This window comes from Terrapene carolina, unplaced genomic scaffold, assembly GCF_002925995.2.
Source record: "Terrapene carolina triunguis isolate 2854851 unplaced genomic scaffold, T_m_triunguis-2.0 Scaffold58, whole genome shotgun sequence".
Taxonomy (NCBI): domain Eukaryota; kingdom Metazoa; phylum Chordata; order Testudines; family Emydidae; genus Terrapene; species Terrapene triunguis.
In genome coordinates, this window is record NW_020664409.1 from 35,861,784 (window position 1) to 35,889,525 (window position 27,742).

The 27,742-nt window shown below is 39.1% G+C and overlaps 1 protein-coding gene across 1 annotated transcript in view; it reads left to right on the top strand.

The window, feature by feature from the left end:
• Positions 1-27,742, top strand: part of LAMA3 (laminin subunit alpha 3) — a 191,470-nt gene that overhangs the window by 150,760 nt on the left and 12,968 nt on the right. The window contains exons 46-66 of the mRNA XM_026659438.1: positions 358-408; positions 768-919; positions 1,475-1,585; positions 1,691-1,802; positions 3,308-3,475; positions 5,263-5,459; positions 7,218-7,334; positions 7,610-7,764; positions 9,338-9,479; positions 10,372-10,471; positions 15,093-15,209; positions 15,299-15,478; positions 16,355-16,497; positions 17,697-17,873; positions 19,324-19,475; positions 19,588-19,738; positions 20,010-20,143; positions 20,657-20,804; positions 22,789-22,911; positions 25,067-25,191; positions 25,553-25,673. Of these exons, the coding sequence (XP_026515223.1) occupies positions 358-408; positions 768-919; positions 1,475-1,585; positions 1,691-1,802; positions 3,308-3,475; positions 5,263-5,459; positions 7,218-7,334; positions 7,610-7,764; positions 9,338-9,479; positions 10,372-10,471; positions 15,093-15,209; positions 15,299-15,478; positions 16,355-16,497; positions 17,697-17,873; positions 19,324-19,475; positions 19,588-19,738; positions 20,010-20,143; positions 20,657-20,804; positions 22,789-22,911; positions 25,067-25,191; positions 25,553-25,673 (2,876 nt within the window). The remainder of the gene's footprint in view (positions 1-357; positions 409-767; positions 920-1,474; positions 1,586-1,690; positions 1,803-3,307; positions 3,476-5,262; positions 5,460-7,217; positions 7,335-7,609; positions 7,765-9,337; positions 9,480-10,371; positions 10,472-15,092; positions 15,210-15,298; positions 15,479-16,354; positions 16,498-17,696; positions 17,874-19,323; positions 19,476-19,587; positions 19,739-20,009; positions 20,144-20,656; positions 20,805-22,788; positions 22,912-25,066; positions 25,192-25,552; positions 25,674-27,742) is intronic.

Below are 27,742 nucleotides of genomic sequence, written 5' to 3' on the forward strand. Positions count from 1 at the left end.
GCACTCACACTGTCTGGGTCCTGGCCACTGGTCCGGGGGGCTCTGCATTTTAATGTAATTTTAAATGAAGCTTCTTAAACATTTTAAAAACCTTATTTACTTTACATGCAACAATAGTTTAGTTATATATTATAGATTTATAGAAAGAGACCGTCTAAAAACGTTAAAATGTATTACTGGCACGCGAAACCTTAAATTAGAGTGAATAAATGAAGACTTGGCACACCACTTCTGAAAGGTTGCTGACCCCTGGCCTAGAGTGCAAAGTTTAAAATTATTTTTTACAAAGACAAAAATTAATATAACAAAATCTTAATAACAATGTCTTGGTTACTGATTATATTTATCTGATTTCAGAATGCTTAAACCAAGATCCAAAAGATGTGGATCCCGATGAAGATTGCGATGGTAGGTAATAACATGGTGTACTGATGATTGTTTGAAAGAAGACAAACTGGAAAAGGCAACAATAATGGCAGTAACCATGAACCAGTTCAAACAAGAATCAGCCAAGCACTTAGAGATGGGGAAAAAACGTTATAGGGTGAAAATGCCAGACAAGAAGAGAGTTCGGTGGGCGTCCTTATTTCTGGATTTAGTCACTTTCAGTACTGTGACCTTTGCTGTTGCATTTGTTATGCATGTAGTGCCCGGTGACAGAGTATCAAAGGGCTTCCATTACATTCACTGTGACCACTGAAATGTTCTCTGCACAAAATAGCAATGATTCTCATTGTTTTCCTTTGCTTGTGGTATTTCCCTTTCAGCTTGTGATAGTTGTGTAATTACTTTGCTGAAAGATTTGAGCACAATGGGTGACGAGCTTCGGTTGATTAAGTCTCAGCTGCAAAACGTCAATGCAAGCACCCACACACTGGGACAGATGAGGCATTTGGAAACACGCACCAAGGAGTTAAAAGTAAGTGACCTTCAACCAAAAAAAAAGCCTCAAGGAATAGATTTCAGCTGATGTGTAGAGTAGCGTCTGAACACTAGAATTTCATGTCAGTTTGTGTCAATGTGGAGTGCAAGCAAACATAGACAAACTGCTGACTCCACAATAAACGGCTACTTTTCCCTGGGGGTTACACTGTGGGAGGGCTGCTCTGAGGTCCAGGTGGGGTTCTTAAAAACATCAGTGGCCCCTCCCCCTCCTAGGCCATCCCAATTCACTTTGTGGGCTCCTGCAGTCCTACAACTTTCAGGCAGTTTATATTCTGCACCGCTCACCCAGTTAATTCTTCAGTTGAGATCCCCTCATTGCTGGTGGAATACATTGGATTCAACAGACCAGCTGGTGTAAATTGGTCACCTGTGAAATTAATGAAGCAATCCTGATCTTTATTCCAGATGACGATCTGGCCCAGTGTATTTTAACTTTTTAGAAGAAATACAGTCCTTGTGCTCCAGTTCCATACTGTCTCTAGGTGGTAGATTTGGTTCAGTCATGTACATGTTTTTTCTTTATTTTCAGATCTTGTTGAACAGTTACCGTTCAACTGTTCTGAACCAGGGCTCAAAGGCAGATGAGCTGGAGACAGACTTGATCAATCTTAATCAGGATGTAAATGCGCTACAAGAAAAGGTGACTTACTAAAACAAAGTAAAAATAATCGTCTCTTTTTATAACAAAATATTAATTTGTCTGCTCTGTGCTATCTCTAATTGTCTGTTTCCCCTCTCTTGTTAGGTTGAAATGAATTACAGGAAAGCCGAGACATTATTTAATAATTTTGGTCAGACTAATCAAAAAGGAAAAGATTTGGTTTCAAAAATACAAATTGTCATCATCAATATTCAGGGTAAGGGTGATTTCTACTGTTATGTGATGTTTTATTTTACAAAATCTCATCACCATACATACAATATTTTAATTAATTTCTGAAATTTGAGAAGAGTTCAATGGCTCCATGTCCAGTTGGCAGCCGGTTTCAAGTGGAGTGCCCCAAGGGTCGGTCCTGGGGCTGGTTTTGTTTAATATCTTTATTAATGATCTGGAGGATGGTGTGGACTGCACTCTCAGCAAGTTTGCAGATGACACTAAACTGGGAGGCGTGGTAGATACGCTGGAGGGTAGGGATCAGATACAGAGGGACCTAGACAAATTGGAGGATTGGGCCAAAAGAAACCTGATGAGGTTCAACAAGGACAAGTGCAGAGTCCTGCACTTAGGACGGAAGAATCCTATGCACTGCTACAGACTAGGAACCGAATGACTAGGTAGCAGTTCTGCAGAAAAGGACCTAGGGGTCACAGTGGACGAGAAGCTGGATATGAGTCAACAGTGTGCTCTTGTTGCCAAGAAGGCTAATGGCATTTTGGGCTGTATAAGTAGGGGCATTGCCAGCAGATCGAGGGACGTGATCGTTCCCCTTTATGCGACATTGGTGAGGCCTCATCTGGAGTACTGTGTCCAGTTTTGGGCCCCACACTACAAGAAGGATGTGGAAAAATTGGAAAGAGTCCAGCGGAGGGCAACAAAAATGATTAGGGGTCTGGAGCACATGACTTATGAGGAGAGGCTGAGGGAACTGGGATTGTTTAGTCTCCAGAAGAGAAGAATGAGGGGGGATTTGATAGCTGCTTTCAGCTACCTGAGGGGGGGTTCCAAAGAGGATGGAGCTCGGCTGTTCTCAGTGGTGGCAGATGACAGAACAAGGAGCAATGGTCTCAAGTTGCAGTGGGGGAGATCTAGGTTGGATATTAGGAAACACTATTTCACTAGGAGGGTGGTGAAGCACTGGAATGCTTTACCTAGGGAGGTGGTGGAATCTCCTTCCTTGGAGGTTTTTAAGGCCCGGCTTGACAAAGCCCTGGCTGGGATGATTTAGTTGGGAATTGGTCCTGCTTTGAGCAGGGGGTTGGACTAGATGACCTCCTGAGGTCCCTTCCAACCCTGATATTCTATGATTCTATGAAATCAACTTTATAAAATAAAAAGTTAGACACAATGGGCATACTTCAAACCTGCTGCAATTCAACTAGCTTCAGTGGCATTACTGTTGATAAATTTCAGTTTAATGTAATTAACCTAAATTTGTCTCACTAAAAGTTCCTTAGTACGCTTTAATCTACTCCCATTTCAAAGTACAGCTGGGTATACACAGAAACTTAGTTCATGGCAGGCTAGGTGAGGGTAGATTTACACTCCAGCTTGCCACGGACAAAGTGTTTGTGTAGACAAGCCCTCAGTAACGAAGGCAAGATTGGACTTTATGTGCTTAAAAAGAAGAGCTGCTCTGGGATTTGTCTCCCTTGTGTAAATCTAAGTATCTACTCTCTTTGAATGTGGTATTTCCTTTTTCAGTGCTCGTGGAACAGATAGCTGGCACCAATGGAGAAGGCAACAGATTGCCCGTGGGGGATGCTGCCAAGGAACTGGCTGAAGCAGAACAGATGATGAGAGAGATGCGAAAACGCAACTTTGTACAACTGCAAATAGATGCAGAGAGGGAGAGAAGAGAAGCTCAACTCTGTAAGGGGATCCTTCTTGAGCTCTTAGCTCATTATTCTGCTTAGTTTAAAATGTTCAAATCTTATGTCTGAAACATAAGAGACTACAAATGATGACGCTCAGGGAGTGATATGGAATTTCAGCATCTGATCGCACCTTTGCAGTGTATTTCAGTCATCAGCTTTTGTTCAAGTGAACATAGTGATTCTGAAGGAGGTTAAGAATGTTTAATGTAATCATGAAAGAAGTTAAATTGGGGAAAAATTGAAATAGTGTCTTGATGTCTGCTTTCTAATGCATTATTTGATCTCTAAATGAATCTAAATGAAAAAGTCCTATATTCATCTATCCACTAGCTAATTATAAAGCACAGAAACAGTGTAAACATAAATTATATACAATAATATAGTGTGTAGATAGTCCATAAAAAAAATCTACATTAAGAAACTATTAAAGCAGTATAGTTGAGCACTCAAGGGTCAAGAAGTACAAAAGTTAAGGTTACACCCCAGTCTTGTGTCCTCTCCATGTGCTTCCATATTATAATATGGTCTATTATTATATGACCGTATGTTATTTCTGAAATAGTATAATCCAATATAATAGCATATGTATTTTTGGCAACTTTTTTATGTGTGCAGTAAAACCAAATTCAAGCCCCATTGAAATCAACGGAAAGTCTCTCATAGCCTTCAGTGGGTGCTGGATCAGGCTTTGAGTGAGGTAGGGCTCAGCAGGATTCCTTATGTCATTCACTGCACAAACTGTACATAAATGATTTCCATGAAATCTATTTGTCTGGCATACACAGTGTCGTGCATCTGAGCAGAGCATGCTGCACATACATACAGTATCTAAGGTTGTAGACAAAAATTGTGTAATAGGGGCACAGAATTCCATCTGTGACCGTATTTCCCTCTGCCATTATAGGAAGTCTTTGGCCTAACAGATCCATTCTCTCCATGGCTGACGGCTCTATTTCTGAGTTGTGTGTGGCCCATAAGATCCCATATGTCACACTGCTGGGTGGGAATACCTCCCACCCCCACCTCCTGCCATCTCTACTGGGACATAAGGAAAAACCCATTCTCCCTTGATAATATTCTTCAGATTGCTCTAATTAACAGGTGGGAAGGCAGGGTCACACACTCCTCTGCTGGGAAGGAGGTGCAATGGAGAAGAAAGGTAGACGTGGCCTCCTTCGGAGGGGTTTTCTCTCCAGGATTGGAACCAAGTGACTGCTGAGGTGCCCTACCAAACTCCTGGTTACACTGTATCATAGATGCACCTTGGGCGAGAACTTGGCCTGCTGCTTGACTTAACCATGACAATGTTCTCTCAGTGCTACATAGGAGTCAGTCATGTAACTCATCCATCACTGGGGGTAGAGTAGATTGTAAAGCCCCAGTTTGTGGCACAGCTTCAGCATTATTTAAATATAGATTTAGACTTTTTGCACTTTTGGAGCTGATGGCTTCACCCAGTTTCACCCTGGCCTTCTTTGGTGATGAAGCTGGATTAGATTGATGTTTTTTTTTTTTAATCTAGTATTTCCAAAAGTTCACCTTCAACCATATTTCATTTAGAGCTGATTTGTCATGTTAAATTATCCATAGTATTCTGGATCCCAAAAGCAGCACATTTATCACTGATGGGATGAGATGCTCATGACACACACTGAAACTACATTTGTTGAGAATACTCAGTATCTCACAAGCCTGGGCTATTTAATCCTAAAGGCAGAACCCCACAGGGTAAAGCTAATTTTGTTTTGCTTCTGCAAATCTTTTTCAATTCTAATCTTGCAGTGCTGGAGCGTGTTAGGAATGAGCTACAAAAGCACCAGCAAGAAAACCATGGAGTCGTTAAAACTATAAGAGATTCATTAAACGAATATGAATCCAAACTCAGTGACCTTCGTGAAGCTCTGAATGAAGCAACGGGCCAAACGAAGCAGGCTGAAAACTTAAACAAAGATAATGGAGTGCTCTTGGAAAACATTAAGGTAATAGCACTTTTTAAAAAAACTGGACTTATTAGATGGAAGGAAATATTTCTGTCTTACTTTTGGCCTTCTTGTAAAGTCAAATTCTATTCATTCTGAGCTTGATTCCCATTTGCACTAATGTCTCTTTTCACCTCTCTGGCAGTGCAAAGAGGTCTCAAAATGGGTGTCAACTGTCCTACTTAAAGGCCCCTTCCCACTTAAATCCCACTTAAAGGCCCCTTCATACAACCAAAGTGGTGTAGAGGGGATTTAGTATAAATGAGAATCTGGATACTCTCTGCTCCGAGTATTTCCATCTTCAGCTATAATTATTCATTTTGTCTCCTGTGAGTGTAGTAAACTGAGCACAGGACAAAGAGTCAGGAGCTCTAGGCTCAGTTCCTGACCCTGCCACTGTCTTGTTGTATGGTTCTTAGCTTGTCTCTTAACCTCTCTGAGCCTCCATTGCCCTGTAAAATGGGAATAATGATGCTTAGCCACTGTTGTTAACCTGCTTTGATATCTGTGGATGAAAATCACTAAATAGTGTTAGTTATTAATTATTGATAAATAAGCGCTGCCTGCCATCATGCCTCGTCAGAAATGCTGCAGCACTGTTTGTGATGATGCCTAACGCAGCAAAAAGTAAGTTAGACTTTTCACATATTTAATAAGCCCCCGAACTCTTGTAGATGTTATAATGAATAAACGGAACTAGTCGGACATGGAATTAATGCAAGGAATGTAAGCATACTATAGCCTGTATTCTCTTAAACAAATAGTATTTCTGATTCAAAGGACACTGCATTGTTTTATCAAAGCTAAGTTTTCAGCTGTTTTGTTAGCACTTCTTGGACAGTAGAATCACTACTGTCAACTGTACATTACAATTGTTCAGTATATTATATGTCAGTGTTAGGCATCACCTCTAACAATACAGCTAAAAATATTTACAGACTGTCTTAAATGGTGGATGTATCTGCACAGATCATTAATCCATTTTTGCCTTTGCCTCTGCCACCAGTTGAAATGTTTGTGTATTTGTGATAAGATTAAATTTGATAAGATAGATAGATAGAGGGGCAGATGGGTTGATTGCAGACCCTACTATTGGGATGACTTGCACACACTTGGATACAAATACCATGTGATTGTGATTATGATGTGCATTGTCCTGCCACAACCTCAGGGCCATTGTACTTGCTGCTGTAGGACTCTTCTCCCCACTGATCCCTCCACTGAGCAGGAGATGCTGGAACCAAGCATCTTCATTCATTCTCCCCTGAGAGCTTTCCAGAGAGGGCAAGCTGGAACGCCTTCCCTTTCCCTCACTGGTAAGACCCAAAGAGGGAGTCCAACTCTGGAGATGGTTTCAGTCTTCCAGAAGGTTTGGGAGAGGGGGACTAGGTCACTATTGGATTTCTTGTTTTTATATCCTCCAGGGTTGAGAGGAGAGAGGCCCAGGATGTCAATGCTTCAAGGCAGTGTGAGGAGTTGATTAGGGCTTCTCTAGCTATGTCTATACACTGATAGGCAAACAAAGCTCCAGTCGGCTCCTCGCTTGGCTTGACAAACTGGGCTGTGCTAATATAAATTTCCCCAAATACCTGTGAATATCAGTAAGTCATTAGATCCCCAAAAGGCACCTAGATAATACAGCAATGAGAGCTTTGGAAATGCTGCTGCTAACTAGCTTGGCTAGATGATCATTTGATTTCCCCCCATCCCTAATAGCTGAACTGATCACATGCTTTCCAACCCTCCAATTTTCCTTAGAAACAAATTGAAGTGATGAATAAACAACAGAACGATGTCTTGGTTCATCTCAACTCTGCCCAATCTTCCTTGTCCCAGACTAACAGCATACTTGGATTACTGCAGAAGAGCAAAGAGGTATAGTTAATCAAAATACGTGACATTTTAAATTAAAAAAATACTGAGTAAAAACTTACTTCATTCTAATTGAAGTAAAAATATAATGGGATAGATTATAATGTGATCGATTAACTGCAGTCTGTGAAAAGGGGTTTTCTTTTTTCCCTTGCTCTACACGGCTGTGCAAGGAAATAGGGATTAATTCACATGCAAGACTAAGGGCGAAGTGCTGACTATCAGACACTTTGTAATATGTGGAAATAAAAATAAGATTTCTCTTTATAAAACCACAGGAATATGAAAATCTAGCTGCCAAACTAGATGGAGCAAGGAAGGACTTGAATGAAAAACTGAAGGACCTTTCCTTATCAGCCAGCAAAGAGCCACTGGTGGTGAGGGCAGAGGAGCATGCCAAGATTTTGCAAGACCTGGCAAGACAACTGGCTGAGTATGTTCTAATTTCTGTAAATGAACGGTTCAAGTACATGATGTACAATATTGTAATGTACTGTGCATAATTTCACTTCCCTTTAAAGTGACCTGTAAAGACAGAAAAAAATGGGTTTGTCCCTCCTTTTGCTGCTTTGTGGTGTGTAAAGTTTTCTTTTTTCTGCTTGCTTTTTGTCTTAGACATTTAAGTCTTAAGTCTTGGTCTCTTTTTCCTGAAAGACTCTTTCAGGGTCCTGGGAACTTGAGTGCAGTATCTGGCACAATTCAGGCCTGATTATGATTGGGTCTTGGGCTATCATCACAATACAAATAAATAATAATGGGGTGGTCATGAGCATCAAGGGAGTCAAACCTGAGTATTGAGAAAGGAAGGAAATTTTAGTCATTTTTAGTCAAACTTTTTAAAATGCCTTTTTTCCTTTTGCTTGATTTTATTGATATCTGTTTAACTCCAATGCCTGACATACGGTTGGGAGAAAAGTTTTTTCTTTGTTGAAGAATCTTCACCTCTGTCCCTTTATTTGCTCACAGTAAAAGTTCACACTAATTTTCTGGTGCTCCAACAAATCCTCCAGGAAAGTCAGGGCAAAACACTTGATATACTTGATATTTCTAAGGTAAAGTATATATAGGGAAGGGAGAGACCCTTAAAATAAATAAAGTTTTTGAGACCTTCTGTATATGTATTAAAGAAGCAAAAAAGGACAGAACTCTATTTTGTTTCTTTGCAAATAACTTTCACGTAGCCCTAATACTAACAAGAAAACTCCCAAAAGGTAAAGTAACCTCCATAACATGCCATCTGGATGGAAATGACTTTGCTCAAAAATTCGGTTGTGAGATTTTGGCTAGTTAGAATCATAGAACATAGACTCATAGAGTCATAGGGTTAGAAGGGACTGCAAAGATCATCTAGTCTAACTCCCTGCCAAGATGTAGGATTTGTTGTGTCTAAACCACCCAAGACAGATGGCTGTCCAGACTTTTTTTGAAAACTTCCAGTTGTCCGTGCAACTTGTTCAGTTAGCAAAACAGTATTGTCATAAATATCAACCAGGCAGTCTTGGATACCTGGCACTGCACAGGTGAATTGAGCACAAAGGTTTTTGTCTCTTACATTTCCCTGATTCCAGGGCTGCTTGGCTGCTTCCCGGTGCAAGATAGAGCAGCCCTGAAGTGATTCTGTCTTATGCTAGGCTGTCCATGGCCCCCCAAGGGCTGTTCCAGCAGCTGGGGATTAACTGGAGGTTGTCCTTACACGGGGACTGTGATGGGGGTGGCACAGAGCTGGCCATGTTGAACTGTCCCGTTGGAATTGCCAGGAAGCCTTTTCAGTTAAATGCTGCTTTGCAGCACCAGACTAGTGTAAAGCAGCGTTACTAGAGACCAGAACTGGCCCCTTATGTCAAAATACTATTTGCTGTTGGTCCGTTTTTGTTGTAAAACATTTGCATTTGTTTCATCAGCATTAATTAGCAAATATTTAGATTAAATGCTGTTTAAAATAAGTCATTCTTTTTTTAGCCTGCAGTTTTTGCCCATGGTTGTATTTTTCACCCTGTTTTCCACAGAATTAAGAGAAACGCCAGCAATGATGAGTTGGTGAACTGTGCCATGGAAGCTGCTACTGCCTATGAAAATATTATTAATGCCGTCAACGCAGCTGAGGAAGCAGCCAACAAAGCTGTAAATGCAGCTGATTCAGCTTTACTGGTAAGGGCATTAAGTTGTCAAACGATGGTAATTTTGTTCCAAACAGGTGATCTTGGAATGGTTTGATGGGATAACGTGATTTTAGTCAATTAGGCAATAACGTGCCATCGCTGGTAAAATGTGGGTCCGGCTGGAGAATCTTGCCTGTATGCTCGGGGTTCTACTGATCGCCATATTTGGGGTCGGGAAGGAATTTTCCTCCAGGGTAGATTGGCAGAGGCCCTGGAGGTTTTTTGCCTTCCTCCGCAGCATAGGGCAGGGGTCACAAGCTGGAGGATTCTCTGCGACTTGAAGTCTTTAAATCACGATCTGGAGACTTCAACAGCTGAGATAAGGGAAATTGGGTGGGTCAGCTTTTGTGGCCTGCATCATGCGGGAGGTCAGACTAGATGACCATAATGGTCCCTTCTGACCTTAAAGTCTATGAGTCTATGAGTCTATCTTTATAATTAGCTGGGCACTGAAGTTGAACCCGTGACTGCCTCATTGTACACATATAAGACGTATATTTGCACATAGAAATTACCCTTTTGCAGGCACAATTACTGTTCTTCATATTCAGATGTTGGTTTTGCATGTGCATTATGGGTCACAATTTAGGTGCTACCAATGTCTGAATATTGGTCCATAGACTGTAGACAAGAAGATGACAGAAGACACAGTTTTCCACTAAGAACAAACATTGTTTTTAAGGACAGAGGGCTGTGTTATACTCAGGGCTTCACCAGTAGCACTAACTGTGAAGGGAGGGGTGTCTTCTTTTTGTTGGAAACATTTGTTCCTTTTATTTTTTAAACTAGATTAGATTATTAATTTTTACTCCTTCTGATTTGTTTTTCTGCTTTGAGTTCAATTATAAAACTAATCTTACAGTACCATGCTTTATCACCAGACTGTGGAGAGGGAAGACCTATCAGGAAAAGCCAAGAGACTGAACACTGAAAGCAGCAATCTATTAAATCAAGCACAAATGACACAAAAGACATTACAAGGTACTGTAAAAAGCAAGACGATAACAGGAATGTTGATACAGTATTAGAAATTCTCATTTAAAAGTCACTGTTTATGGTTCTGATTTAGCAAAGCACTGTAACACACACTTAACTGTAAGCAGGAGAGGGTAGCTCCATTCTTACCTTTTATAATGGAACATGATACTATGGTTTAGAAAAATTCCTTCTGCAAGAGGGTGAGGAGTGAATTCTTCAACTCAATCATGGTCCACACTGTGGGATGCCAAATTCTGCCATTGCCCCCTCCTCTACAATTCTCTTCTACAGCAAGACCTTATCCTACAATTTGCTGCGGTCCCGCTCTTAAATTGTTCAGTTCAGCCTTAACCTCCCATTGAAGTAGAAGGGTCTGTCTTCACTGCAAAAAGTCAGTGTGTTTTTACATCAAGATATAGCTATCTAGAATTAAGATCTGCGGTCATAGGATGAGTGAGTTACCTAAACCCAGCAAAATCAGTACTATTACATTCTATATGCTTTATAGTCTTAGAACTAAATTTGGTTAGTTACCTCAAACTAATGGATTGTTTATATTAAGCCTGCCTTCCTGACACTCCTGCTGATAGAAGCCAGAGATTGAGTATAATTTAAATCTTGTATATAGGTTAAAAATTGATTATATTCCTAAAGTGTCATTTTAAATGGTTTTCTATGGGTGTCCCTAAGCCTCTGACCGCCAGATTCTGGACATGGATGACATGGGATAGTTCACTCAATAGTTGCTGTGGTCTGTTCATTCCCTCTGAAGTGTCTGGGATTGGCCACTGTTGGAAGACAGGATACTGAGCTAGATGGACCATTGGTCTGACCCAGTAGAGCTATTTTTATGTTCTTAATACTGCTTGGGAAATCCCAGGACATTGCAGTTCTGTAAACACATTTCAAATTGTAATAAGAGCTCTTTAACCAAGAATGCTACAAAAGGGACTGTAAAATATACTGTGGTATTGATAGGATTTGGTCGCTGACCAGAAAGGCCGGGAGGGTAGGCCGTGGGGCCTAATGAATAGAACACTGGACTGGGGCTCAGGAGATATTGGCTCAGTTCCTGGCTGTGTCACTGGCTTGCTGGGTGATCTTAGGCAAGTCACTGTAACTTCTCTATGCCTCAGTTTCCCCTATCTAGTGTATTGCTTAGTGTACTCTGAATGTCTCAGAAAAGTTGAGCATCATCTCCAAGAACAGAATCTTAATACAGTAGGAACATTTTGATCTGGTTAAAACACTTACATTTAAAATATTCAAACAGGAAAAAAAGGTAAGGCAAGATTTGGGGCTAGTCACTCTAAAAGGTTATATATAATAGATATAATCCACTGACCAGTGCCACTGATCTATAAGCATGCACCTACTTGTATTATTATGGGTGTGTGCAAAAGTTTTTTTAAAAAATCCTTTAGATTGGGACATAAAGTATGAGTTAAATTCACCTGGCACTTCCACTGGAAGAGCCACTGCAGAGGGGCTCCAGGAGGCCTGTGCACTCCTAAATGTGGGCAGCACTAACTAAGGAAGGGTGTGTTCGGGGAGGCGAGGAAATGCACTGATTAACTCCCTCAGCAGCCGTTGTCAGTGGGGCTCTTATGAAACAAAAGCTACTCTCCCCTTGGGAGAGGCAGAGGGAGGGTGTCTCCATTTCTTGCCATTATAGTGTAACATCTGATTCTGCAGTAAAGCATCTCAGCAACTTTAACTGAAACGGGATCCATGTATTGTACATGCTTTTTGTCCCTTTGTTTTATCGGGTATCCTACGTTTCACACACATGCCTGTGGGATTATGCTGTGCACTTCTGTTTGCCAAACCCCTGAATAGCTTAAATTGCACAATATTGACAGGTCTGTTCATAAAAAGCAAAGGTAGGCTTTCTGCGCTGTTATTTTGATCCACGAATATATTCTGTACTAGCAGTAACCTGAGAAACATTCATAATGGTGCATGTTTAGTAGAGGATTTACCCTTTCTGGAATGCAGCCAATAGAGGGTGACATGGTCACACACACTTGAGCAGTTCTGATGTTCCATCCTATAGAGATCCTTGGTCCACACACACATGCACACATACATTCATTGCAGGTGGCCCAGCAGATACACAAGCATACAATCTTATAGTATATAGGTCATAGTATAATATTTCACCCCTATTTTCCATTCCCTTCTTTCATGGCTTCTTCTCTTCTTTGATTCCCGTCCATCATCTCAACAACGACAAAGGGGCCTAATGAAGTCCTTCCACCAATTTCTATCGTGTACCAACTTCACAGCATTGTTAATCTTTAAACCTTTTTTGGTCTATGTCATTCTTCACCACATCTATCCAATGTTTCTTGCCCTTGCCATTTTCTTATCTCTTCATTTTTTATTTTCTGCAATCTTGAAACTTTGAGTATTTCCCTCAGCAAGTTCATTTCTGCAGTCAAATCTTGCATACATTGGCTTTCCTCATACTCTCGCACTCCAATCCGTACAGCAGTATCGACATTCCTGTTGTAGTCCTGAAACATTCCATCTGTTTCTTGTCTACTCTTGCTGCACTCATCAACTTGCTGTAGATGCTTTCCATCAGCTTGATCAATATCTCAGGGATGCCATACAGTCTCATAACTTGCCTCAATCCTTTCTGCCAAATGCTATCAAATGCCTATTTGAAGTCTATAAAGTTGTTGTAACAGGTTCAGTTGTGTTCTGTGTACTTCTCTGTGTTATCACAAATAGCTGATACATTGTACTTCATCCTATTCTAAATCTGCATGTGCCACTTCCACATACCTCTTCATTCTCCTCTGCAATGTCTTGATAAATGCTTTTCCTGGCACACTCAATAGCTGATTCTTCTGTAGTTCTTGCATTCACTCTTGTCTCCCTTTTTATAGATCAGTACTATTATCACTTTCCCCCATTCGCTAGACACTTGCTCTTGTCTGTAAATCTTGTTGAGTAATTTGTGGATCACTTTTACCACGTGTTTCTTGCCTATTTGCAGCAGCTCTGCTGTTATGTTGTTACTTCCTGGCACTTTTTCTTTTTCAACATTTCTATTGAAATCTTTACTACTTCTTCTGAGAATTCCTGCGTCTGTTCTCCCTTAGGTGTACTTGGAAGCTTCTCCAGGACTGTTTCATCTCTGGAGTTCTGCACATTGTAGAGATTTTCAAGATATTCTTTCCATCATTTATTCTTTGTTTGGTTATCCTCAATTATTTGTCCTCACTTGTCTTTCACCGTTGACATCTTCAACTCATGTGTACCACTCAGTTCTGTTATCTTGTGTGTTACATTTTCCTTCACGTATTCTGCTTCTTGACATTGTTTACTTATCCTATTGTTTCTGTCTCTCTTTGCTCTCTTTTTTCTCTCTCTCTCTGATCAGCCTATTGCATTCTTCAACTTGCTGTAGATGTTTTCCATCAGCTTGATCAATTTCTCAGGGATGCCCCATACATTCTCATAACTTGCCACAATCCTACATCCTCCTTTTTATTCTCCTTCAGCTTCCTACACTTGTTACTCAGCTGCAGCATTTCATCCATTATCCATCTTGATTTCTTTTCCTTTGGCCTTGTAGCTCAACACCTGTTCAGCTGCTCCCATAATACCATTTTTTTACACTGTTCAATGTCTCTTCAATGTTCTTTTCTTCTTTCACCATAGACATGATGTTTTTACATATGGCTTCTTTGTATTCTTTCCTGATATCTGTCTCTTTCAGTTTGTCTACATTTTAGACCTTAGTTCTTGCCACTTTTTTGATTGCTCAATGTCATTGAAACCAGCACTAACTTGTGATCTGATCCGATCTTGGCCACAAATGATCTGCACAACCACATTTCCATCTGCAGTTCACAAGCACAATGTTCTTCATTTGTCCATCAGGCTTCCTCTGCAACCTTCTTTGTTCAAATAGTGTGTTCGTTGTCACTAGGTGGTTGCTTAGATAGAAATTCAGTAGATTTTCTCCTCTTTCATTTTCTTCACCTAGTCTAGTGATGGTAGAAGCATCTGATGAGCCAGAAGTGCCCTTCATTAGCAGTTATCTTTGCTAGCTACCATCACTAGATTTATCATGGCGGCCAAAGGTCTTGGGAGGTGGCATTGCTGTGCACACTCAGCTACTTGGAGCCTCTACTGAGAGTTGAGTGAGTTGCCAGGAGCAACTAGAAGCAATCCACCCCTTGTGAGTGCGGCTGTCTACTATGCAAGGATACTACCTTTTGACCTCACTCCATAAAACCCATTCCCACAATGTGGCAGTATTATAATCACTAGTCATAATCATCATGGGACATTGTATTTTTATTTGTGCATCATATACATAATATATAATTATAATGTATTGAATATGCATAATGATGTATCCCCAAAATCTGTGCCCTTCTCTTAAGCTGCCTTAATCACTATTTTTTTCCTACTCTGAGGGGCAGAATGGGTATCTTCACCCCTGGTTACTATCTATAATACTACCTAAGTTTTTTAACCGGATGGGAAAGGTATGTGCCCAATGCTCATGTAACAGTGCAGAGTGCTGCTGCCATTCCACCAGATGGCCGGGGCACCTTTGTATAACACCTACCAGACTGATTCATAGTGCACTGTTTTGCAGATATTAATCCAACTCTTGAAGATATAAAGCAGAGACTGGGTATTGTGGAAGGGAAGAAGAACAGACTGCTGATGAACCTTGATTCTTTTCAAAATGATCTCAATGGGATAAACAGAGGTCGGTCATTTACTAAGCACATCTACTTTGTGTTATTCTGCCGTTGTTCAAAGTATTTACTTACACTTTTGTGTGTGTGTGTGTTTTAGATGACATAGACAGCGTCATTACCAGTGCAAAGAACATGGTCAAAAATGCCAATGATATCACTGCTAATGTACTGGGTGAACTGAACCCAATTAAAGCAGATGTGGAAAAAATAAAGGGCACCTACGGAAGCAATCAGAGTGCTGACTTCAATAAGGCTTTGACGGAAGCAAACAATTCAGGTGGGTGCTGTGCTTGCTGTTTGCTAATAAGTGCCATTTCTGTAGGAGTAACCAGGTAGACATAGTGATGATAATAATTATTATTTGTTTCTGGTTGCATCCACTGTGTGCAAGGTGCTGTACAAACATAAGAGGTATAGTCATTGCCCCAAGAAATTTATATGCTGAATTTGTTTTTAGCTCTATATAATCTGAGTCTGATGGAATAAAATAAAATAGAGTATGTGAAATTAACCCCATGTTAATGATGTAATAATAATAAGAGAACAGTGCATCTGAATAAAAGTGGCTTTTAAAACAATAGTGTTATGAGAAGGTGGATAATTAAAGCATAACAATGAAAAATGTGAGTTTCTGGATGGTGTATTTTATTTATGCACAACTGCATTGTTTGAAACACTGTGGACCAGATGTTCTGCTTATTTACAAGTGTTTTACGCCAGTGTAACTGCTGGCATCAATGGAGCTACTCCTGATTTACACGAGTGTACATGAAAAGAGAATTACAATAGCCAACCATATGTATAGCAAATTTGGCCAACCCCTAGCATCCAAAAACCACAAGATTGACTTAAAATCATGAGATTTTAAAAAATAATAAATTTGGAGTTCTTTTTATTTGGCTTTTAAGCCTTTAGGCACTTGTGTCACATTTTCAGGCTTTTCTCCACAATCATGAGGGTTAAAAACTTAGTTTTTTAAAAATAATTAAAGCTGAGATTCTCATGTAATGTTTTCGCCAGGAGCTGGGATTTTAAGGAAACACCAAATATTGTGAGACTTGTGATAAAGACTATCAGAATTGGCATTTTTGGCATGTGTATCTCTCCTCCTTTCCAGTCCTCCAATAATTTTTTTCTCTCATCACAATAACAGTAAAGAAATTAACAAGCAAGCTCCCGGATCTGTTTAACAAGATTGAGAGCATCAACCAACAGCTGATGCCAATAGGCAACATATCTGAGAATGTAAACCGCATAAGAGAGCTCATTCAGCAGGCCAGAGATGCTGCAAACAAGGTCTGTCACAAAAACGTCCGTGATTGCTTGACATTAGGGATTTTTGTACACAAGGATGCATTCAATCCCCTCTGAAAAAATATTTTGTTATAATACGTATGAAGGATACTACATAAAAATCAAACCACTAGTTTTAGCGAGCACTTTAGATACTGTGGTGGTGGGCACCAGAATAAAATAGATACAACAGTATAGAATACCTTTCCTTCTGTCCCACTCCAAGGTCCCTCCCCTAGCCAAGATCGTCCCTACAATTCCCATTTTGGTATTCCCTCTCCTTTCAAAGGCTCCTTGTTGTGGTGACCTTCTCTCCAGTGAAGGAGGGCTGGATGCTGCTCTTTGAAGCCAGTCACTATTGATCAGAACTGAGGTTCTCAAACTGGTCTGTGATTCCCTGGCGATCCACAGAGAGCTGGCAGATCACATAGTGCTGCTGATGTTTGTTTCTAACTGCTATATTGCACTAAAAGGCAGCTAAATATACATTACTTTCATAGTATCATTTTTCCATTGATTGCCACGGGATGATATGATCACAAATAACAGGGCAAGTGTCCATGAGACACTTTCCATTAAGATGTGGTCCACACTGAAAAAGATTTTGCTCAGATCTTGGCCTAAAGAGAACTTCTCAAAAATACTGGTATTGTATATCTTTATTAGCTACATGTTGTAGTACCTGACAGGCAGTGAAGCTAAGGGACTGAGCAAAGGGCCTGACTTCTAGGGCTTGAGCAAAGCATTGAGACCAAAATTTCAACCCAAGTGTCTAAAGTGAGGCATTTGTATCCATGTGTAGGCATCTGAATAAGAAGCCTGATTTTCAGAGGTGTAGAGCACTGACAGCTCCATTTGACCTGGACTCTTTCTTGCCTCAGCTGTAAAATGGGAATAATAATTACAATACAAAGGTGTTGTGGGGACTGATTAGTTAATGTCTGAAGATCTAAAGTGTTGCGTAAGTACTAAGTATTAGTAATAGCAGAGTAGTACCTACACTTGTGTATAATTGTGATGGCTTAGAGTCAGATCTTGCAGTGTTGTGGCAATCCATGGCTAAGGTGGGTACATTATGGCCACCTAGGCTGTTAGTCATAGGTCACTTAGCACAGACACAAACCAGTGTTGTTAGGGAGGTGATGCCTTTTTTAATTTAAAGGTAGAAATGTTTAACCTATTGTATTTGTTTTTCTTGGTAGGTTGCTATTCCCATGAGGTTCAATGGTCGTTCTGGGGTAGAGGTTCGACCTCCAAGTGATCTGGAGGATTTGAGAGGCTATACTTCCCTTTCTTTTTTTCTCCAAAGACCTCTGCCAAGACAAGAGAGCTTGGAACAGACTTCAAATATGTTTGTAATGTACCTGGGCAATAAGGATGTAGGTATTTCTTTTTATTTACTCCAATACTTAGAACAGAAAATGCATTTTGGAGTATGAAGGGATGTCAATGCAGATAACTTCCATTAGCTTAATTTTTTTATGTGTAGGAATACATTTATTGGGAAGAAACATAGCCCTTTCCTCCACTGGACACATAACTGTTTGGGCAAATATCTGTTTCTCCTATCCTGCTGTTCTGCCTCAAAAGTTATTTCCCAATAATGGATGCCACCAGTTAATCTTGGCAGTGACCCTAACTTGCAACCATGGACTTCATTGTAAAAATCTTTGCTTCGGGCTTACTGTGTGTTTGTATTGCCCCTAGCACTATGGGACCCTGATCCTGTGTCAGGCCTCTGAGTGTTACTGCAGTATAACTAATAACAAACCTTTTCTTAATTAAGTTTATAAATGGTCCTCTTCTTTAAAATTTAGTCCCTTACCTCTTTATTTTCCCTCTCCTGCATATGCAAAACAATACATTCTTGCTCATGCACTCCCATTTGCACAAACACCCAGCACAATTTCCCAATTTTCCTATGTATGTAGGTACCACCTATCAGTTTGTATGCTCAGTTACCCCCCTGTACGTGCATTCACTATAAATGTGGTGGATATGCAGGTACATGTTTAAGTGCAGTTATTCCGTGCTGGATTTTATCTTCCTGATTAAATCTCAGGAAAAACTTCTTAACTGTAAAAACAGTAGAACAATGGAACAGACTGCCTACAGAGGTCATGGAAGCTCCTTCACGGGAGGCTTTCAAAAGGAGGCTGGATAGCCATCTGTTTGGGATGGTTTAGACACAACAAATCCTGCATCTTGGCAGGGAGGTAGACTAGACGACCCTTGGGGTCCCTTCTAACCCTATGGTTCTATGATTCTAGTCTTTCTGAACATTTGGCCTATGATGGCTTTGATTGAGGTTTATTGAAATACTCTGTATGGGAGAAATAAAATGATAATTGTATGGAAGATTATTGCTTCCAGGGATCTCAATAGGAGCAATTGGACCTAATATTGTTTCTTCCATTTTACTTACCTCACAGAGGCATTGTGAGACTAAAGTAATTAGTATGTGTATAGTGTTTTGATAACCTCAGGTGGAAGGCACTACAAAAGTAGAAAGTATTTTTATTAGTAAGTAATATTTTTGTTACAGTAATAAAAGAAAGAGTTGTGTTTGGACCCCATTCAATCCAAGTGCATACGACTCTTAAATTGATTTGAAATTATTATTATTGAAACAGAGCAGCAAATGAAGCTACAAAACATCCATCCCAAATTAGTAAACTGAAAAAAGTTTCTAAATGCAATGATTGCTACAGTAGGAGGATAGCTTTCCAGCTTTCAAAGCACTGTAGTGTCCCTGAAGTAATCCTACTATATTTTACCAGCTCTAGCATCAATCATTCACTGATAGTTGATTTGCTCTTCTATTTCTAGGCCTCCAAGGACTACATTGGTATGGCTGTGAGAAATGGTCGTCTCATTTGTGTTTATAACCTGGGAGGCAATGAAGCCGAAATAGAAGTGGACCCATCAGTGACTGAGAGTAACACTGAGGAAGCTACTTTGGATCGGGTGAAGTTTGAAAGGTGCAAGACTCTTAAAATACAACCCACTCTATCCCTTTTTTTCTGTATCATATTTAGATGTTACTTTATTAATAAAATGTGCTATTCCTTTACTTTTCCCCTTTGCTTTTAGGATTTACCAGTATGCAAAGTTGAGTTACGTTAAAGCAGCCACCTCAGACAAAAAGACTTTTGACAGTAGCAGTGGGAGCAGTCACACACTCCTAAATCTGGATCCCAACAGTGTTGTCTTTTATGTGGGAGGATACCCACTAGATTTTCAGGTAAATGGAAATATCATTCTGGCCTACAAAGGTGTTTAATCATCATAACCAGGGAATTTTTAACCATTGAGTATTCTTTAGCTAACACTTTTGATTATTTATACCATGTTATAGTGCTTCTTGGATGGCAACCTGTAGCTTAAACAATATCATTTATTTGCAATACATTTTAATTGTTACAGCATTACTATTTTCATGTCTGTGTAAACATTATTAAATTAATGTTGATGTTTTGATTGGGGTATTTTTATGGCTCTTTTATTTTTTGCAGCCTCCCAGTGCACTAGACTACCGTCATTACCAAGGCTGCATTGAATTAGACAACCTAAATGAGAATGTTATTAGCCTGTACAACTTCAAGAGGACATTTAATCTCAATACCACTGAAGTGGAGCCATGCAGTAGGTAAGAAATAAATACAGCAAGTGTTTTACATTAAGAAATTGAAAAAACTTTATCACTGATAAATTAAGATTAACTGTATTTCCTGTTGATGTGACCACGTTAACATCAGGGCAAGTTACCACTTAATAAAGCATTCACACCCACAGTAACTTCAGTTCACATGCCCTGCCACCCAAATATTCTAATAACCAGACACACACTCAAATGCCTCAGCTCCACAGCATACAATATTTGGCTTCTTTATAAAATTACATTAAAAAGAAACATCTGGTCACTAAAACTTTTTAAGTGTTTTTCTTCTCTAGAAACCATATCTTAATCTCACTGAGGTTAATGAGAAATTGACTTCAGTGGGATCAGGATTTGGCATTACTAGAATCTGGTCACCCCTGTTACTGAATATTTTGTTTTAGGCTTTTTTAAAAATCACATTTATTGTGGTTCTTGTTATGTCCATGTGGTAGCAGTTATTTGCTCCCATATATTCTGATTTGTGATGTTTCATTGTTATAGATTTAAAGCAGAGTCTGACCAAAACTATTTTGAAGGCACGGGCTATGCACTTGTCACAGCTAGAGAAGCAAATATTCCTCATTTGTACTACGAGCAGGAAATTCAAACTACTGCAGATGAAGGCATGGTGTTTTTTGCAGAAAACCAGGTAACTAATGGAGTGATTCTTTTGAGTACTATATATACTTCTTATAATAATTTGAAAACTGAAATTAATCGAGAAAGTGCTCAGAATAATAGCTCTCAAAACTACCATAGCCATCTGTGAAATGGATTTGTAAATTCTGTCCTATGATTTATTGCTATTGAATATTAATTATAACACATTTTAGAAACAGACATTTAAAGAACAGATGCTGATTATAGCACTGAACAGAGAGTGTGAGGTACTGTATGGTGAAGAATTGCCCCATTACTCACTCGAATGATGGCATCTCCAGCTTAGAAGAAACAGGCTCAGAAGGAGAATTGTTGGTGGCAATGTTGTGATGAGCTGACAAGTTTTAAAGAAGGCTATTCTTGAGGCAATCTAAGCTTTGTCTTGCTTTTAAGAGGAAATTACTATCGTAATGTGCATCCCTGAAATACCCCATACAAATAGAAGATGAAGAATAATTTGTAAGGATCAAATCATCTCACTTCGCCCAAAGCCACTGAGGTAGTGAGAGGTAGTTGGAAATGGAGGATGGAATAGTATTAATGAAAATGCAATAGATGGGCTGCAGTTTTTGCTGCTTTGACCCTTTATATGGCTCTGAAAGAGACCCCCAAAAGAGTAAGGAAAATACATTGTTGTTATGCGTCATGTTACAGATAAATGGCATTTTGGTAATGTAAACCTTCCTTTAAAAGGACTCTGTATACATTTTTCCTTTTCATCAAACCAGTTATTTTTGTGATATTGGTACATGACAAAGGGAATTGTGTAAACCCAAAAAATGTAATAGTCATTTGTGCCTACCTTTCAAAATTATAGGCCAAATTCTGCTCCCAATTACTCCAGTTGAACCCATTGACTCCAATGGAGTTGCACCAATGTAACTGGGAGGAAAATCTGGCCCTATACTGGTATCTGAGATGAGTGCTTTTTTGATTTAGGTATTGTGATTAGAGCTGATTGGAAAAATTCCAACAAAACATATTTTCATTAGCATTTGCCGATTCTGCAAAATCTGAAAGTTTTGCGGAGATCATTTGATTTTGCCAAAGTTCCAGTGGAAACCCACCTGGTTTCCTGCAGTTTGCCCTACCGCCTCCTTGACAGCTTACCTCCCAGTCAGCTGGGAGCCTAGGCTTCCAGGGTCCACAGCTCTGGGGTTGAATTCTATTTCTTTGGAGAATTTTGAAATTTGCAGTTTTTTTTCCAAACTGGAACAAAACCTAATTTCAAAATATTGAAATCCCACACACCACATGGAATTACCTTTCTCTGCCCAGCTCTAGTTCTGATAAATAACAGAGCAAGGAGAAACTTAGAGTATAGGTGATGATTCCTATAAACTTTGAGGCTTCAGGTAATCTGTTAGGTGCTAGAACTAATGATAAAATTGCCTTATTACTTAATTGTTGTATTACTTATCTAATAAGAATGCTATATACATATTTGGTATGTTTGTTAATATAATAAATCATTGCCTTATTGCTATAATAAAATTCACTAAACTCTGAAATAAAAAAGGATGCAATCAAAATTTTGTGGAGATATGATGGTACTTTTTTGAGTTGATTCATTTTCATGAGTTTGAGTTAATTATATTTATCATTAAGAGTTTAAATTCTAGAATGTTTCATATTATCTTTTCTTTTTGCCAAAAACTTTCTTGTTATTATTTACTGTCCTGGGAGGCAGTGTGGCCCAGAGGACAGAGCACTGGATTGGGATTCAGGAGACCTGGGTTCTGTTTCTAGCTCTGCCATAGGCTTGCTGCGTGACCTGGGGCAAGTCACTTAAGTGCCCCGTGCCTCAGTTTCTCCAGCTGTAAACACCTGCTTTGTAAAGCGCTTTGAGATCTACTGATGAAAAGTGCTATATAAGAGTAGTAGTAGTAGTATTTAACTTTATTAAAGTAATTCACAAGACAATAAAAATACATATGATATATTACACAGTGTTTTTTTTTTCCTTATTGCAGGATCATTTCATTAGTTTGAATATTGAAAATGGCCATCTGGTGTTCAGATACAAACTTGACTCACAACCTCCAAAGGAAATAGCAAGCAATAAAGAAGCTGTAAATGATGGAACATATAAGCAAGTATGTCATTTAAACAAATGATATATTTTATTAAAAGTATCATGAACTTCTGAAAATATATAGATCATAATGGCTGAAGCTACACATCCTATTTCAAATTCTTCTGAATGTGAAGTTTTGCCTTTCTTTTTAGATGATTAGGCTAGAAAAACACTAGCTTATGTGTGCAGCTCATATGGAAATTAATCTTTACACTGCCCCATATCATGTATTTCTGTGGGAAAACAATTCCTGGCAGAATAACCACTCAAACAACTTGCTGTCTTGCAAGTGTATTGCTTTAATTAAGGATTATAATATTAATTGTAAACACCAACATTATTTTAATGTTTAGTTTGGTATTTTTATCAGAATTGTTTTAAGAAAAAACTTTTAGCTGACCTTTATGCAACCGCTTTTTTTATCTGATCAGCTTAAAAGCAGTCCAGCTATTTTGTGGAGCTATTTATATGAAGTCTGCTATGAAACACATAATCAAATCCCTTTATTGATGATTATTGTGGCCAAAAGTATAGTTAAACTGTACTGTTAAAATAGACAGATTTTTCAACAATAAGAAAATGTGATGAAAAGTAAAAATAACAACGGTGTATGTGTTTATGTATGTATAATTTAGAGCTGGGGAAATATTACAGATAATTATTTGTGAACATACGTTCAAACTTTTAAATGATTTCGCTTGTCTGTGTTCCTTTTTTGTTCAGCTTTCCTTGGATATTTTAACAACTATGTTTACTGGCAGGAATATATGCCTAAACAGCAAATTTTAGGAGAATATTGCAGAACATTCACAAAAGGCACATCTTGAATTCATATACTTGAGTACTTATGCCAGAAACCTAATTCTAAAAGTCACACTCATCCAGTCAAGATGTGACCTATGTGTCCAATCAAAACAGCTCAATTTTGACTTACAAATATAAAAGCCAAAAGCAGTACTCCCAGTGAACCAGCTGTAAGCAGTTGGTAGGCAGGGATATGTTTGCATAGAATACGAATGGAATTTCAAACACCATATTAATTTGTAGAAATCACAACCTGTTTGTAGACAATTTGCTCACAAACAAGAGGGCTAAATTTGATGAATAACTTGTTTACTGTGAATAGTTCATGCAGCTTTTGTGTGTGTGTAGGTGTGTGTAAATGCACTGAGAAAGGAGTGGCTAACTCAAGTTCTGATTGTAGCTGGAAAAACTGCAGAGACCCGAACTTATTAGTAAAATGAAACAGAACACACTTTTGCTAATTAAGAAACTTAGCGCCTGATTTTCAATGGTGCCAGTCACTCACACTCAGAACTTCATGAGTCAGAGTGATTCCAAACCATGTGAGTATTCAGTTTTGCCACTCAACTTTATGTGCCATACTTGCTAGAAGGCAGTGGGTTCCAGTGGCTAGGACTGGAAGTTATGAGATCTGTGTTCTGCTCCCTCTCTGCCACTGATTCACTGTGTGAACTTAGAAAAGTCACATCACCTTTCATCACCTCAGTCTCTTTTGCTGTAAAATAGGCATAATGATACTTACTCTTCTCTCAAAAGTGCTTTGAGAGCTGCAGATAAAATGCATAATCTAAGTACTAAGTATGATTATATCTATTCATTGCTAGACCACTCATGCACAAAAATCTGCATACATACTTCATTTAAGCATGTGTTTTTACTTACAAAATGTAGAGTAAATCGACTTGAAGCAATGCAGTTACTCTGTATTTAAACTGGTGTAAATCAGAGCAAAATTAGACCATTTGTATTATGCTATGTTTGCACATTTTGATGTGCTAAATCAGGGGTCGGCAACCTTTCAGAAGCGGTGTGCCGAGTCTTCATTTATTCACTCTAATTTAAGGTTTCGCGTGGCAGTAATACATTTTAAGGTTTTTAGAAGGTCTCTTTCTATAAGTCTATAATATATAACTAAACTATTGTTGTATATAAAGTAAATAAGGTTTTTAAAACGTTTAAGAAGCTTCATTTAAAATTAAATTAAAATGCAGAGCCCCCCAGATCGGTGGCCAGGACCCAGGCAGTGTGAGTGCTACTGAAAATCAGCTCGTGTGCCATCTTCAGCACGCGTGCCATAGGTTGCCTACCCCTGTGCTAAATTATTCTTGTTTATTTTGTGTGCACTAATTCTCACTATCTGTCCATTTCAGATTAAATTATACATTTCTAGTAGACAAAACTCAGTTTTGATTAATCCTTGGATTAAAGCCAGCATCAGTGTCTTTAAGTTCACCACATACTACCTGGGTGGAATTCCATCTTCTCTGCGGGAACGGTGAGTTACGATTTTAAAAAGTCAGCAGGCCCAACCTTTCTATAGGGTACACACACAAACCTCCCACTGACATCAGTAGAAGATTTTGGTGTGTATCCTATGGGAGGACTGGGCTCAGATTCTGTATGTTGTATGTGATGTGTAAATATATGTCAAAATCTGTGAGTTGTGGAAAATCATCTGGCTCTTTGTTAGTTGGGATATGCTCTGTAGACAGGACATGACAGTGAAAATTTGTGTGCAATAAGGATTCATCTTGGAATCTGCTATTTTATTTTTCTATTTCATATCATTCTATTGACTGACTGTTGTACTATTCTGTGATTGAGGTAACAAATTACTTTTTTCTCTCTGAAACCAGCTTTAATATCTCCACATCTCCATTCCGTGGCTGCATTAAGAATGTGAAAAACCCCATCACTGCGTCTGTTACTTTTACTGAGACCATTGGTGTCAGTAGGAAGTGTTCCGATGACTGGAAGGTAATTTGCAAAGTTGCTTTTAGTGTGTTTGTTTTTCACAGATTGATAGAAGGAATGGTTAAATCATCTAGTCTGACTTCCTTTATATCACAGGCCATTAACTTTCACCCAGCCTTGTGTTTGGCTAGAGTATAACTTCCAGAAAGACATCCAGTCTTGATTTGAAGACATCAAGAAATGGAGAATCCACCACTTCCCTTGGTAGTTTGTTCCAATGACTGATCACCTTCACTGTTAAAAATTTGTGCTGTATTTCTAATTTGAATTTATCTGACTTCAACTTTCAGCCATTGGTTCTTGTTATCCTTTCTCTGCTAGATTAAGGAGCCCTTTTTAGTAACCAGTATTTTTTCCCTGTGAAGGTACTTATACACTGTAATCAAGTCTCCTTTCAATCTTCTTTTTGATAAATTAAACAGATTGAGCTCTTTTATTCTCTTGCTGTAAGGCATTTTCTCAAGCTCTTGAATCATCTTTACAGTTCTTTCCTGCACCCTTTCCAACTTTTCAGCATCTTTTTTAAAATGTGGACACCTCCTTACCCCTCCTTATTACTCCCCTGTTTATACAACCCAGGATCACGTTAGCCCTTTTCGCCACAGCATCATATTGGGAGGGCATGCTCAATTGTTTGTCTACTGTGACCCCTAAAATCCTTTTCATAGTCACTGCTTTCCAGGATGCAGCCCTCCATTTTTAGTCATGGCTTGTGTTCCTTGTTCCTGAATGTCTAACTTACCAAGCTATCCTGGTCGCTATGTATGACTGTTCTGTCCTCATGATTATTTACCACTCTGCCAATCTTTGTGTCATCTGCAAATATTATCAGCAGTGATTTTTATATTTGCTTCCAGATCATTGATGAAAATGTTGAACAGTGTTGGGTCTACTAGTATTGAACCTTACGGAACCCCACTAGAAACAACCCCACTCAATGATGATTCCCCTTTGACAACTACTTTTTGAGATGTCAGCCAGTTCTTAATCCATTTAACCTGTGATATTGCATAGTTCTAAATTTTCAATCAGAATGTCAGACGTACTGTCAAATGACTTACAAAAGACTAAATATATTACATCTATGCAGTTATCTTTATCAATCAAACTTGTAATCTCATCAAAGCATGGAATCTGGTTTGTTTGATCAGACTTTCGTTTCCATAAAATCATATTGACTGTCCTTAATTGTATTCCTGTACTTCAGTTATTTATCAGTTGAATCCTGTATCAGCTTTTCCATTGTTCTGCCTAGGTCTGATGTCAGGCTAACCAGTCTATAGTTACTCAGGTCATACCGCTTGCCGTTTTTGAATACTGGCACAGCGTTAGCACTCTTCTAGTCTTCTAGCATTTCTCCAGATTTTTAAGTTATGAACTTTTAGCAATTGACATTCTTAAATAATCTTGAAAAATGTGACTAGTGGACCAGTAGCTGTCTCTACTTTGAGGAACGTATTGGGTGATATTAAGTGTGTATGGGGTCTGCATAGGTAGTCATCTCTTACTTCCTTTTCCTACCCCTGATGGATCCTCTGAGTTTTTGTCTGCATCCCATGGCTGTCACAACTTCAAACGTGCAAATACATCCCCAGAGCCCTTTGCCACCACCACTATTCTCCCTGCTGCAGCCAACTGGGTGGGACTCCCTTTCAACTCTGTGAATGCCACTTGGTTTGTTCATGGTAGCCACTTCCTGTTGAAAGACTCTTGTCACTTCTCCTCCTCTCTTTCCACTGAGGTTGACTCTGCTGCCACTACAGCACTCTTGGCCTCACTGCCTAATGGATGAATGAAAGGGATTCAAATCTGAATGTACTCATTCCAGTCCAAAGTTCATTCAGGTGGACACCGACCCAGCCTGCCTACTTTTTGTCTTTGAATATAAAATCATCTGGCCTTTTCTGATAACATAGTCAGTAAACAGAGCAGAGCTGTGTATTATACTAAACGGGCCTCAGTTTACTTACACTGGTTCAGATCAAGATTGACTCCATGGATGCCAACAAAGTGTATATACTTGTTCTGTACTTGGAAACTCAGGTACCATACTCTCAATTTGTCTATTATAT